This window comes from Pteropus medius, unplaced genomic scaffold (assembly GCF_902729225.1).
Source record: "Pteropus medius unplaced genomic scaffold, Ma_sr-lr_union100, whole genome shotgun sequence".
NCBI classification, from domain to species: Eukaryota; Metazoa; Chordata; class Mammalia; order Chiroptera; family Pteropodidae; genus Pteropus; species Pteropus medius.
This window is the reverse complement of record NW_024349801.1, coordinates 1,203,328-1,218,094: the sequence shown is the minus strand read 5'-3', so window position 1 is coordinate 1,218,094 and position 14,767 is coordinate 1,203,328. Positions and strand designations below refer to the sequence as shown.

The window sequence follows — 14,767 nt, the reverse complement described above, 5'->3', positions numbered from 1 at the left end:
GCTGGTTCCTGGGTTCTGGTTCAGGTAACCGGGTGGAGGATAGCTCCCTACCCTCTAGATGACCTTGGAGGAGCATCTTCTGTGTCATTAGTGGGTACCAAGTTCAGGCAGACAAAGCAGGAGGGTTTGGGGACTGTCCAAATGGTTCAGGCCCCACATTTGAAACTCAATAGCTATGTGACCTGGGTGATTATGTGACCTCCTGGGTGAGGAAGTCCTTTTACCCTTTGAGCTGGGTGAGAGTCATAGGACCATGCAGTTCTCATACTTTACTATTGTAGTGAAGCTCAGGGATGATGTCGAACTCAGTTTACAACTTCAGTCAATACCTCAATGACCTCTTGCTCTCTCTCCCTTTCTCCTGTTGATTTGAGGATGCTGTGGATGGATCTCTTATTCGGAATTTTGAGAACGGGCCCAAAGCTCCTGTTTTAGAGTGCAGTGTCCCTGCTGACAACAGAAGGTGACCTTTCCTTCATTTTACATTGATCAGGAAAAGTGAGAGTGAAGAGGCAGGCCGGCGTACAGCACACTAGGGACAGTTTGGTAAAACAATATGGGCATTTAACTTTCATGGAAATTTATCTCATATAAAGAACAGAGATTGCCACGGAAACATGCAATATGACAAGACAAAGGTACATTTTTACTATTTTACTAAATGTACAAGAAAACATTTCAGGATGAAATGAGCTGTCTATTAAAGTATTTTTCTGTAAAAAGATAGACATGTGAGCAGAAATGATTGATCCTTGGGAATTGTAGCTATCCCCTTAGAAGAAGATGGTCAGTTAAAGAACAGAAGAAACAATATCTTTAACACCCTAAATATGAAAGAAAATATTTGGATGGCTGAGGGAGTAGGGAAGAGAATGGTGCTGTAGGGCTTTTGTGTTAGGTTCTCTCTGTTTTCAGTGAGAACACGCTGCTCTTTAGGGGGGCTCATGGAGCATCTCTAGAAAGATTCTGGTATTATTTGCAATTTTGGTCGTAAATTAGCAAAATTTTCTCTTAGGAAACCATACACGTAACTGTCTCTGTCATAAAGACACTATGCTTGGCATTTTATTTCCAGAATTACTGCAGCAGCCTATGACAAAACACTGAGGACTTGGGACCTTGAAACAGGCAAGCTACTGGTAAGCATGCCATGCTCCAGGGGAGACATCACAGCACAGCGTCTTGAATGGGCTTTAGGGAGCCTAGGGCTGGGTGCGTGGTGGGAGGAGAAGCCAGTCTTCCAGGAAAAAAGAATTTTCTCAGGGACTCGAGATGATGGAGGGCAGGCATCCGGGAAGGAAAACTTCCTAGAAGGAAGTCTTCTGCTTCAAGGATGGAAAGGAGGGATGCAGGGAAAGAAGTGGGATGAAGGTGAGGGTAGAGGACGTGGAATTTCAGGCTGAGGGAAAGAGCCCCTTTTCTGTGGGGTGTTTGGATTAGATGAAGCAGGAATTAGCGCTGAGGCCATGGGACAAAGGCCACGTGACCAAAGCATGAGGGTTCTGGGCCCTTCCCAATCTGTTCTCCATCTTAGAGGGGCCACCACCCATCCATTCAAACCGCCTGGAGACCCTCTCCCTCCCCCGCCCCCAGCCCAGGCAGCCCCAGCCCCGCTCAGGCACCTCTTCAGGGTCTCCTGGCCCATCCCCACTGCCCTTCCCCCAGCAGCTCTGCGTTGCCCCTCCTCTCCCTTCTTCCTCTTTTCTCTCCTTAAACAAGCAACCGTTTTCTTAGTGCAAAGATCAGTGCATACTTTCTAAAACATTTTTAGAAAGACAAGATTAAAACAACAAAATGAAGGCCTCAAAGCACCCTCCAGAGATTACAGTTAATGTCTTGCTGTCTCTTTCCCTGTGTTTACACACGTGTACATAGGAACACAGGCAAATGTGTTCTGTTAACGACATAGTGTTATTTATTTGTACTTCCTGGACGCTGACTTTTCTCCCAACTTAACAATAAATGGTGAGTACATACTCATCACCATCATCTTTTTAAAAGGACACGTGGATTTCACAGGATGGATAGGTCATGCCATATTTCACTATTCCCTGTTACCAGACGTTAAGGCGATCTTCACTTTTCTCTGTTACGAACAATGAAACAATGAGGAAAGTTTGCATATAATTTTATATATATATATATATATATATATATATATATATATATATATATATATATATATATATATATATATATATATACGCTTCAGTATTTTTGGATATGTTGCTGGATTTTATTGCTAATTTGGTATAGAAACTTGGTGCTTTTTAAATTGCCCTCCAGAAATCTGTGCCTGAGCACTGGAGGAGAGCCCATCATTTTCTACTCTCACATGCCAGACATCATAATTCAAAATATTTTTTTAGCCAATTTTGTAGGTGAAAAATGAGACTAGCATTGATTATGCTTGACTTTGAGCATTTTTCCCAAAGTTTATTTCTTCTCTTAAATTTTCTGCTCTTGTTTCTAGCCAGTTTTTCTATTTGGGATGCTTTCTTTCTTTGTAAGAAATTTATTTTGGTACTTTGATATATTTTTGTTGCACAAGTCATTCATGCCACTTGCAACCATAGGGCTGAATTAATTATCCACTGCTACTTGATAAATTACTCCAAATCTTAGTAACTTCAAACAACACACATTTATTATCTTGCACAGTTTCTGACTGTCAGAAATCTAGGAGCAGCTTAGCTGAGTGGTTCTGGCCCAGGTCTCTTGTGAGGTCACAGTTAAAATGTCCCCTGGAGCTACAGTCATCTGAAGGCTCAACTGGGGCTGAAGGATCCCCTTCCAAGATGGCGTACTCATCTGGCTGTTGATGGGAGGCCTCGGTTCCTCTCTGTGTCCTCGGGATATGGCAGTTAGTTCCCCGTCAGAGCAAGTGATCCAAGAGAGAGCAAAAAGAAAACCATGGTTTCTTTTATGAGCTAGTAACATACTGTCACTTCTGCCATTTTCTATTCATTAGAAGTGAATTGCTAAGTCCAGCCCACATTCAAGGGGTAGGAAATTAGGCTCAACATTTTGGAGGAAGGACTGTCAAAGAATTGGTGGGCATATTTTAAAACTGTCATAATGGTAATACCATAATTTATAACATGCAGACAGCTCCTCCTTTTCTAGAATGTTGAGCAGCTCATTGTCCCCTCCTTGTGATTTGTTGCCAGCCTTCCCCCAGGGGACTGTGAGCTGCCTGAGAGATTGAGGCTGTCTCATGCATGGTGCCAGGCAATAACCACTTATTTACCAAAATGAATAAAGTTGGTCATTACTAGAACCTTACTTCCAGTTCTGTTGGGTGTTCTCCCTATCCTTGTTCATTGTCCTGGATGCAGATTAATTAATTGCAGTTATTAATTAAAATAAAATTAGTTAAAACCAAACAAACTTAAAAATTCAGTTTCTTATTTGCATTAGCCCATTATAAGTGCCCAATGGCCACGTGTGGCCAGGGGCTGGCATATTAGGCAGCATATAGATGGAACATTTTCAATATCATGGAAAGTTCAACTGGAAAGCTGGGCTAGAGAGAACACAGCCTTTGATTATTGCCCTATTTCAGTGGAAGATCAGCCATGAAAGCTTCATATCCTCCTGTAAGTTTTCTCCTGATGGTAAATATGTGGTCTCTGGCTTGGATGTGGATTGCGGAATCTGTTTGATAGATGCAGAAAATGCCAAGACTGTGTCATACGTCAGAGGTGAGTTTGCACAGTCTCCCTGCTCTGTTCCGTCTGCCATGGTAACAGCTGCTTGTCACTTGACAGACCATAACTTTCGATTGCTTTATTTGGTGAAACTGTAATCGTCCGAGCCACATCGTTAAAGATGGAATACTAATTGATAAAACTCTGACAGTCAAAACCAAGACTGGTCCTCATCATTTAAACTCTTTCATTCAGTCTCATGCTTGTAATAAATGAAACAATGTTCTGCTCCACGTCACTCAGACATTAAAAGCCCAGTCTTCTATTGAGTGGAGGCTCAGCCTTCATTTTTATCTGTATGTTTAAAATATAAAAACAATAATCATTATCTACTATACTACCATTAAGCAAGACACTACCACTGGGGGAAACTGGGCATACAGGATCTCTCCATGTTATCCTTACAACGCATGTCAGTTAACACTTATCTCAAAATAAAAATTGAAAAAAAATACATGATCTTAGTAAAAAAAAAAAAAAAAAATCGGTAGGTGTGTAAAGTCAAAAGTGAAAGCCTGCTGTATCTGTCCTTTGCTGGGAGGCCTTTCTGAGGGGGGGGTGTGTGTGTGTGTGTTGTGTGTGTATGTGTGTGTATGTGTGTGTATGTGCGTGCATGCGCGCAAACACACAATGCCACTTCCCACATGCACTGTGGGCTTATTTTTATCAATATGGGGCTACAGTGTATGCAGTGCCCCACAGCTGGCATATTTCCCTTAATGTATCACCTTCTACCCTACCTCTCCTCGCTCTCCAACTTCTAGCCGCTCTAGCGCTTCTCTGTGTCCCTTCCCACCTCCAAGCCATTGTACATGCTTCATTCTGCCCGGAGCATTCTTCCTGTTCTGCTTTCCTCGTTAAATTTTGGGGCCCTTTTTCAACCTCTCAGGGCTGTGCCCGGCTGGGCTAGGCTTCTGCCGGCTGGCGGTGATGTACCTCACCCTCCTCTTACGGCCCCTGACATGCTGTGGGGTCGTGGCCCTCTCACAGGTGAATCCCCATCAGCCTACAGACTGGGAGCTCTGTGGGGACAGGAAGTGGTTCAGCTGTACCCCTTCTTCAAAGCTTGGCACATGGTAGGCACTCAAGAATGTTCTTGTGAGTAAATAAAAAGTCCTTAGTGAAAACCAGAATTGTGTTTTCAAAATATCGTCACTGTCCGGGGGAGCAGTGTGAGCCTCTGGGTCATGTGAAGCGTGTGGCCCTGAATGTGGAACCTGTGTAAAGAGTCACTTTCCTTGTGCCTCAGATCATCACAAAAGGTCAGTCACAGCCTGCTGCTTTGACCCGGACAGCCAGAAGGTGGCTTCCGTCTCGCTGGACAGGAGCATCAAGATCTGGGATGTTACATCCCGGGCCACACTGCTCACCATCGCCAAGTGAGGAGGGGCCCTGGGAGGCCTGGCAGCATGCTGCAACAGGGAGGGGGGTGGGATCCCCAGCCACGCCCTCCTGCATTCGGCCTGCACGCCTTCAGCTTGTGAGCCCATAATCATATGGGGCATCTCCTACTTGGTCATGAATGCCAGAAGGAGGCTGGAGAGGGAGGAAGGGAAGGAGGAAGGCAATGGGGCGGGGGAAACCACCAGCTGTGGCCTGTGGGCTGGGCTGGGCTGGGCTTCAGGTACATTTGTTTCAATGTGAGCCAACGCTAGAAGACCTTGTGCAGAGCCCCTTGCCAAAATGTGACTTTCTAGTATCTCCTGTGAAATGGGGAGATTTTGATAAACCAGGGCCTGCAAAGGTGAGCTTGTAGGTGGCCACCACTAGATAGGTGGCCAGTCCTGTCCAGCAAGCCCTGGAGTCAGGATCCTAAGAAGGTGCAAATGTCCTATCACCCTGCTTCTTCTACTCCTTTATGAGCCCGGCTGGCCTGGGCCCGCCTTTCCCACGGGGATCTTCAGGTTCCTATTCTGTGTGACCTCAGACCTCAGTTTCCTCATCTGCAAACTGAGCAGAGGTGAGGTCTGCACAAGATATAGGCCCTAGCACAGGCCGCACTGTGGGCACCCAGCATGTGCTCTCTTACTGAGAGTGATTTCCATGGAAACCTGGGTTAGGAGGGGCTGTGGGTCCCCCCTCTGCACTGCGGAGGCCTGCACTACTCCTTTGAGACACTCCGTAGTGACAGTGACAGGGGCGAGGGCAGCAGAGGTGACCAAAGCTCCAGCATGGACAGTGTTGCGATCCACTCCCTTCCGTTGCCCCAGTGGGAATGAAAAAGAGAAATAAGCAAAATGTCTATTGGTATTTTTTATTGACCTGAATTTGTGATTTTTTTTTTTTTGGAAATATAGCTTTTAGCCAGAAAATATAGAGGCAAGGATTCTTGGTGCTACGGGACAGGGCTGGCTTCACGGCATGCAATCTCTCCCGTCACACTGGAGCCCACACTCAGAAGGGCCCCGCACTTGATTTAATGCTCTGCAGTCAATGTCTTCAAATTCTTGGTTTTCAAACAAGGGACCTTGCATGTTTTTATTTCAAAAATATGTAATTTACTTTTTAACACATAAAACATGCAACACAGTACAAAGTTAAAAAGGTACAAAAAGACATATAGTGAAGAATCTCTTATCTGTCTTGTAGCCATTCAGTTTCCCCAGACGCCATCGCTTTTTTCCCTTCTTTCTTTCCTTTTATTCACAGTTTTATTGTTTATTTATATTACGGTTATGAAATTTATTGGGATGACATTGGTTCATAAAATTATATAGGTTTCAAGTGTGCAGTTTTATAATACGTCATATGTATATTTCATTGTGTGTTCACCACCCAAAGTTAAGTTTCCTTCCATCACTTTATATTTGATCCCTTTTACCCTTACCTTCCTCCCCCGTCTCCCTCTTCCCCTGGTAACCACTAAACTGTTGTCTGTGCCCATGAGTCTCTGTTTGTTTGTCTTGTTCATTTGTTGCTTTCAGTTTTATAGACCCCATATGAGCGAAATCATATAGTTCTCAGCTTTTTCTGTCTGACTTAGCATGACAGTCTCAGGATCCATCTATGTTGTCACAAATGGCAGTATTTCATCTTTTCTTATGGCCGAGTGATATTCCACTGTATATGAGTTCCAATCATCTATCGAAGGGCATTTTGGTTGTTTCCATGTCTTGGCCACTGAGAATAATGCTGCATATATCTTTATGGGTAAATGTTTTCAAAATTTTGGGGTAGATAATTAGAAGAGGGGATGCTTGGTTATATGATAATTATATTCTTCATTTTTTTGAGGAAACTCCGTACTGTTTTCCATAGTGGCTGTACCAATTTGCAGTCCCACCAGCAGTGGATGAGGGTTCCTTTTTCCCCTACGACATCTCTAACACTTGATATTACTTGTCCTGTTGATGACAGCCATTCTTACAGGTGTGCTTTTGATTTGTATTTCCCTAATAGCTAGTGGAGTTGAGCATCTTTTCATACATCTGTTGGCCATTTGTTGTCTTCTTGGGAGAAGTGTCTGTTCAGGTCCTCTGCTCATTTTTTAATTGGATCGTTTGTTTTTTTTGTTGTTGAGTTGTATAACTTTTTCGTATATTTTGGATATTAGGCCCTTATAGGAGGTGCTGTTTGCAAATATCTTCTCCCATTCATTTGGTTGTCTGTTTTGTTGATGGTTTCATTTTTCGTGCAGAATCTCGTAGTTTGATATAGTCCCATTCGTTTATTTTTACTTTTACTTACCTTGCTTTTGAGGTCAAATTCATAAAATCTTCTCTAAATCCAAGGTCCATGAGTTTAGTACCTGTTTTCTTCCATTTCATTTATTGTTTCAGGTCTTATATGTAGGTCTTTGATCCATTTTTAGTTAACTTAGGTGTATGATGACAGATAGCAATCTAGTTTCATTCTTTTGCATGTGGCTCTCCATTTTCTTAGCACCATTTATTGAAGAGGTTTTTTTTTTTCTTCATTGTTTGTTTTGGTCTCCTTTGTCAAAAATTATTTGCCTGTGTATACACGGATTGATTTCTGGGCTCTTAATTCTGTTCCATTGGTCCGTGTATCTATTTTTCTGCCAAGACCAAACTGTTTTGTTTATTGTCGTCTTGTAGTATAATTTGAAGTCAGGCAGTGTGTTACCTCTGGCTTTGTCCTTTTTTCTCAGCATTGCTTTGGCTATTTCTTTAAAAAATGCCATTGGGATTTTGATGAGGACTGCATTAAATCTGTATATTACTTTGCGTAATATGACCACTTAAACTATGTTGATTCTTCCAGTCCATGAACACCTTCAATTTCTTTTAATAATGTCTTATAGTTTTCAGTGTATGGGTCCTTCACATGCTTCGTAAAGTTTATTCCTAGGTATTTCATTCTTCTTGTTGCAATTACAAAAGAAATTGTTTTTTTAAATTTCTTTTTCTGAAATTTAATTGTTATTGTATAAGAACACTGGATTTTTGTACATCAATTATTTTTTTATCCTGCAACTTTACTGTATTTGTTTATTGTTTCTAATAGTTTTTTTGTTTGTTTGTGGTTTTTTTGGGGGGGAGTGTGTGGAGTCTTTAGAGTTTTCTATATAGAGAATCATGTCATCTGCAAAAAGTGATAATTCGACTTCTCCATTCTCAATTCGGATACCTTTTATTTCTTTCTCTTGCCTGATTGCTGTAGCTGGGACTTCCAACACTGTACCGAATAAGAGTGGTGAGAGCATCTTTCTTTTCTTTCTTAACAGCTTTATTGGGGTATAATTCACATACCATACAATCCATATATTTAAACTGTACAATTTGGTGTCTTTTTGGATATTATTTTATTATTTTTTAATTATGGTAAAATACATATGTGACAAAATTTACCATTTTAACCATTTTCAAGTTAATCCACTGATAATAATTTGTAATATCGTACAACCAAAACCACTATTTCCAAAACCTTTTTATCACCCCAAACAGAAACCGAGTACCCATTAAACAATAATTCCCCATTCCCTCCAGTCCTAGCCCCTAGTAATCTCTCTTCCACTTTCTGCCTCTATAAATTTGCTTATACCAGATATTTCGTATAAATGGAATCATACATTATTTGTCCTTTTGCATCTGGCTTGTTTTATTTAGCGTAATGTTTTTAAGGGTTATCCATGTTGTAGTATGTATTAGAACTTTGTTCCTTTTTATGACTATATAAAATTTCATTGCAGGCATGTACCACATCTTGTTTATCTATTCATCTGTTGATGGACACTTGGGTTGCTTTTATCTTTTAGCTGTTGTAAACAATGCTGCAATGAACATTGGCATATGAGTATCTGTTCAAGTCCCTGCTTTCAGTTCTTCTGGCTCTATACCTAGGAGTGGAATTTCTGGATCAGATGGTAATAATACTATGTATAGCTTTTTGAGGAACTGAGATCTTGCATTTTAATTTTGCACTTGTTCCTGCAGGATATATAGCTGATCTTGCTAGAGGATTTTGAAAATTCACAATCTCAACTGATTTTGAAGCTTGCAAGAAATAAACATAAGTACTTTGTTATATATATATATATATTGCTTCAACTGTCAAACATAATTTAGAAAACTCAAGAAGAGAAGGAAAGTTCATTGTATTTACCTATACTTTTGTCTTCCTTTCTGATGTTCTAAGTTTCCGTCTTTTATTGTTTTCCTTCTGTTTAGAAAAACTTCTGTAAGCCTTTTGTTTAGGGTAGGTCTGAGGGCAATAAATTAAATTTTTCTTCATCTAAAAATGTCTTGATTTCCCCTTCATTCCTGAAAGAAATTTTGGCTTGATGTAGAAATATGGGTTGACAGTTTTTCTTTTAGCATTTGAAAACTATCATGTCACTTTCTCTGGCTTCCATAATTTCTGATGAGATAGCCATTGTCATTCAACTTGTTTTCCCCCGATAGGTAAGGCATCATTTCTCTGGCTGCTTTCAAGATTTTTCCCTTTGTCTTCAGTTTTCAGATGTTTAATTATGATGCGTCTGGATGTAGATTTCTTTGGATTTATCCAAGTCGGAATTGATTAGCTTTTTGAATCTATAGGTTTATGACTTTTGCCAAATTTGGTAAAATTTCAGACATAATTTCTTTTTCAGCCCCAATCTCTTTCTCCTTTCCATCTGGAACTCTGAAGAAACAAATGTTTAGCTATTTTGTTATAGTCGCATAGGTTCCTGAGGCTCTGGTTTTTTTTGGTCTTTTTATTGGATAGGTTAATTTATATTGCCTGCCTTCGTATCCACTGATGCTTTCCTTTCTCCTTTCCACTGAGTTTTTTATTTTGGTTACTATATTTTTCTGTTCTAAAATTTCCATTCAATCATTCTTTATATCTTTTATTTCTTTGCTGAGGTTTTCTGTCTTTTTGTTTGTTTCAAGCATGATTATAATTGTCCATCAAAGTATTTTTATGATGGCTGCTTAAAAATCTTCGTCAGGTAATTCTAACATCTATGTCATCTTAGTGTTGGCACCTGTTGAATATCTTTCTCTTTTATGTTGAGGTTTGCCTGGCTCTTAGTATGACAAGTGATTTTCAGTTGTATGCTGGACATTTTGGGTATTATAAGACTCTGCCTTACTTAAATCTTCCGTTTTGACAGGCCACCTCATTACAGCCTGGCAAGGGTGGCAGTCTAGGCTCCCCTGCTGGCTTTTGCTGACAGGGGTAGGGTAGGGATGGGATTATAGTTTTTTCCCCAAGATATTTGGCTGGAGTAAGGTGGGTATTATCTAAAGGTGATCTGTTTTGTTAGGCTCTTCCTCCAGCTAGTGAGAACGGCTTTACTTGGAGGCCTTTCTTTTGTTCCCTATTTCTTGGGCTACAGGCTTTCCCAGTAACTGGTTCCGGATATATGAAACAGGAGAAAACCCTAGGGACTCACAGCATGCCATTCTTCGGTCCCAAGAGCCCTAGCTGGTCTGCCTTCATCTCTCCACCTGTGACAGTCTTCTGTTTGCTTTATAAATGCCCAGGGTTGTTAGCCGTGCTTAGCAGGAGGAATAGGGAGAAGAGCATGGCCTCCGTCTTGTCCAGATATGCAAGCACAACATGTGCTTTCCCCCCAAACTTTTGTACTAAGGAAAATGGCCTTTTATGAGAAGTGGGACTTATTTGAAATGGGAGCCCCATCCTGGAAAACAGAGACAGCCCTGGTTTAGACCCCAGTGACGGTGTCTGGATGCTGGGATAGTTCTTAGCCCAACAGGCACCGGGATTTGGGTAGTTTTACCCTGGACACCCCTGGGAAGTTGACTTTTTTCCCTTTGACTTTACTCAGTTCGCGCATTTTAAAGAACTGAAACAGTCTAAAACTCTGACTTGAGCTTTAGAAAACAATTTTGCCTAACCCTTTTCTCAGGTAAAATGGTTGATTTTATGATCCAGGCTACTCAGAGGTGCTCATTTATGTTTATAAGTTTGCTTGAAAATTCTGTTTATAATAAGAGATGAGAATCACGGGGAAAATACTTTGAGAATCACAGACAAAAAAAAAAAAAGCAGCAAAATGCTGACAGATGTTTTTCTTTTCAAGAAAAGGAGATATTTAAAAATTAAGACTGGATAACCCGAAATTCTATCAATTGAATGTACGACATTAAAATATGTTTTAATGACACTGAAGACAGATGAGAGAGAGAGAGAGAGAGAGAGAGAGAGAGAGAGAGAGAGAGAAGAGAGAGCCATTGGGGTGAAGAGAAGTAGGAGTAAGTGGGAGAAGAGGGTGGGGGAGAAGCAGCCATCCTCCACACCTCAGAGAGAAAGGAGATGGAGCATGAACAGGAGAGGCCCACTTTGTAAGTGTGATCCAGCACCAAACATGAAGGGCTGTTAGTCCGTTAACTACCAATTTCAGCTTTTCCAGCTTCTCTTTCCCCTCAAGCCTCAAGCAGCTCTGGATAGTGCAGTGGTTCTCAACCAGGGGCAGTTTTATACCCAGTGGACATTTGGCAATGTCCGAAGACATTTTTGGTTGTTACAACTGGGTATGAGGGCTATTGGCATCTAGTGTGTAGAGCCCAGGGATGCTGCCAAACACCTTACAGTGTACAGGACAGCCCCCCACCACAAAGAACTATCCAGCACTACATGTCAGTATTGCCATGATTGAGAAATCCTGGAATAGTGTGACATAATCAGAGCGATTAATATCTGGACCATGGTAGGCAGCGATTGAAGGAACGGTGCCCATTACATCACGGGGGATCAGCTCCAATGTCCCCTCTCCTCGCCTCTACTCCTGCCTTTTAGCTGTGCCCTCAGATTTTCCAGGAGCAAAGTGCTAACATGTGCTCCCTTCCATCTGTGTTTCAGTGCACATACCAATGCAATCTCAAACTGCTGTTTTACCTTCAGTGGCCATTTCCTATGTACAAGCTCTTGGGATAAAACCTTAAAAATATGGAACGTTCATACAGGGGAGTTTCGAAACCGTGGAGCCTGTGTGACTCTGATGCAGGGCCATGATGGTTCTGTAAGCTCCTGCCACTTTGCCAGAGACAGTGAGTAATAAACACAAAGAAAGATTCTGTACCTATGGGAGTGCTGGGGCAGAGTTCTTCGTGTTTTATTCACATAGACTTTCCTCAGTACAGGCAGTCGATTTCTAATCATGCTGACATTAGGGTGGATTTATTTTCCACGGGAACAAAAAGCCAAGAGAGACCTTCATAGGCACAAGTTTGCAAGTGACAGAAACTCAGCTCAACGTAGCTTAAGCAACAGGGGAAATTTATTAACTCCTGTAATGGGAAAGGTCAGGAGCAGGTCTCGCTTCAGGTGTGGCTGGTTTCAGACACTCAGACAAAGCTGTCAGGGAGCCAGATCTTCTATTCTACCCCTCAGATCAGCTTTCCTCTTGATTTGGCCTTTCTCCTCAAGTAGGCAAAGATAGCCTTTGGTGATCCAGGCCCAAAGCAGTTCTGGTCACTGGCAATCCTGGAGAAAGAGAGATGCTCCTCTGATGGTGACGGCACAAGTTCCAGGGAAAGATTCCCAGTGGCTCAGCTTGGGTCACATGCCCATCTCTGAACCAATCATTTCAGCAGGAGATGCAAGGTTCTGATTGGCCGGGTCAGAGTGGCTTGCCCACTCCCAGAGCTAGAGGTTGGTGTCAGTGCCTTCTGAACCAGAAGGACTGAGACTAGGTGAGGGATGTTTCCCCATGGGAAATTGGGACACTATTTCCAGGTGAAGGAGCATGGATGCGAGCAAAGGCAATGACAGAAAGATGCCATGGCCGCTAACTCCAGGAGGGGAAGTGACTGCTCGTGACACCCAGGAACCACACGTTATACTCTTCCATCCTCGTGAAGTGTGCGCGTGGTGGGGATACCCAGCCAGTACACACACAATCCTGGCCTGACTTGAGAAATGCTAGGGTGTTTCTGAACCACTTTCTCTCTTCAGAAGGAGCTTTCGTGTAAGGCAAACCCCACTGTGAGGAACGCCATCAGTTTCTGTCCTGGGCTTTATTGGTTTCAAAGTTGCACAGAATCAATCATCGTTATTTGCGGATTCCGTATTCGTAAATTCTCCTACTGGCCAAAATTCATTTGTAACCCTAAAGTCAATATGCATGGAACTTTTATGGTCACCTGTGGACATGCGAAGTGCAGTAGAAAGTTTGAGTTAGCCTATGCACACATCCCCAGCTCAACTTGAACAAGGCGATTCATCGCCTTCTTGTTTCATCCCTCTTATCATAAAGTGTCCTTTTTGTGTTCTATTTAGTGCCACATTTTTGCAATTTGAGCTTTTCGTTGGGGACTTTGTTATTTAAAACGGCCTCCTAGCGTAGTGCTGAAGGGTTCCTCAGTGCAGGAATACCGTGATGTGCCTTACGTGGAAAACGCATGTTTTGGAGATGCTTTGTTCAGCATGAGTTTTAGCGCTGACAGCCACAAATTCAATGATAATGAATAAACAATATATATCAATTAAGAAACAGAAAAAGACATAAAATGAGGTTATGTATTGATTGGTTAATGAAATGTTGTGACCAGAAGCTCACAGGAGCCTAACCCTGTATTTTCCTTAGGAGCAATGGTTCAGTTTTTGCTAATTCAGTGTTTGTGACAACTTTATGGAATAAAACTACCATTAATAATGAGAATCAACTGTAATTAGTTGGGGATGGTTGAACCACCAGGAAGGGGTTTGAGTGTCCTCAGAGTGAGCCATGGAGGCTGCTCACAGATGCATCCTCAGCCCGCTTTAACCTCACCACAGGAGGAAGCAGTTGGCTGGGGAAGATTGACCCCACCTTGAGACTCTCGTTTTGTGTTGCAGCCTCTTTTCTTGTGTCTGGAGGGTATGACAAGACTGTGGCTATTTGGGATGTAGGCGAAGGCTACCGGAAGCTCTCCTTGAAGGTACCGATGCCAGCATGAGAGAGAAGATCTGAGCTTCGTTCCTTAGTCATTCCATGCTGGATGCTAGGTGGTGGGAGTACAGCAGTGGGTAAGGTAGACCTAGATGTCCCCCGTGGAGCTGACACCTCTGTAAGGAAGGACAGACAAGAAACCAACAAACAGATCATCAACAGTTGTAAATGAAATGGAGAAACCACAACAGGGTGACGTGACAGAAACAGACTCTGGGGGCTAATCCACGGTGGGTGGGCAGGGGTGGCCTGCTGGAGAAGGTGGCCTTTGAGCTGAGAAAGGGATGGCAAGGAAGGACTGGGTGAGTGAGGGTATTGCGGGAGGATATTGCAGGCAGTTGGAACAGCAAAATGCAGAAACTCAGAGATGGGGAAGTGTTTAAGACAGCAGAAATTACTGTGCAGAAGGCTGAATGCCATAATAAGGCATGAACAGAAAGCTGTGGGGCTCCAAACTGGGGAGTGTCAATTGAGTGCTCGTGGCTGCAAGTTAGAGAAGACTCTATTCAAAGTAGCTCTACAGTAAGGGGATGGATTAGCCAACACGGCCAGAATCCAGAGGTTGGGCCATCCTAGGATTAGCTCCTTCAGTGCCTCTGTTCCATGTGCCCTCCACCCCAAGATTTCTGCATACTCTCTGGTCCTACAATCTCATGGCCACCTTTGGCTGGGAATGCTTGCATCCAGGAGTCTTGGTGTCTCTGTTGCCTGC

At 42.5% G+C, this 14,767-nt stretch overlaps 1 protein-coding gene across 1 annotated transcript in view; it reads left to right on the top strand.

Annotated features, from left to right (window-relative positions):
• The window catches only part of WDR88 (WD repeat domain 88), a 41,480-nt gene that overhangs the window by 13,249 nt on the left and 13,464 nt on the right, over positions 1–14,767 (top strand). The window contains exons 3-8 of the mRNA XM_039888511.1: positions 375–463; positions 1,076–1,139; positions 3,566–3,704; positions 4,960–5,089; positions 11,985–12,172; positions 13,962–14,044. Of these exons, the coding sequence (XP_039744445.1) occupies positions 375–463; positions 1,076–1,139; positions 3,566–3,704; positions 4,960–5,089; positions 11,985–12,172; positions 13,962–14,044 (693 nt within the window). The remainder of the gene's footprint in view (positions 1–374; positions 464–1,075; positions 1,140–3,565; positions 3,705–4,959; positions 5,090–11,984; positions 12,173–13,961; positions 14,045–14,767) is intronic.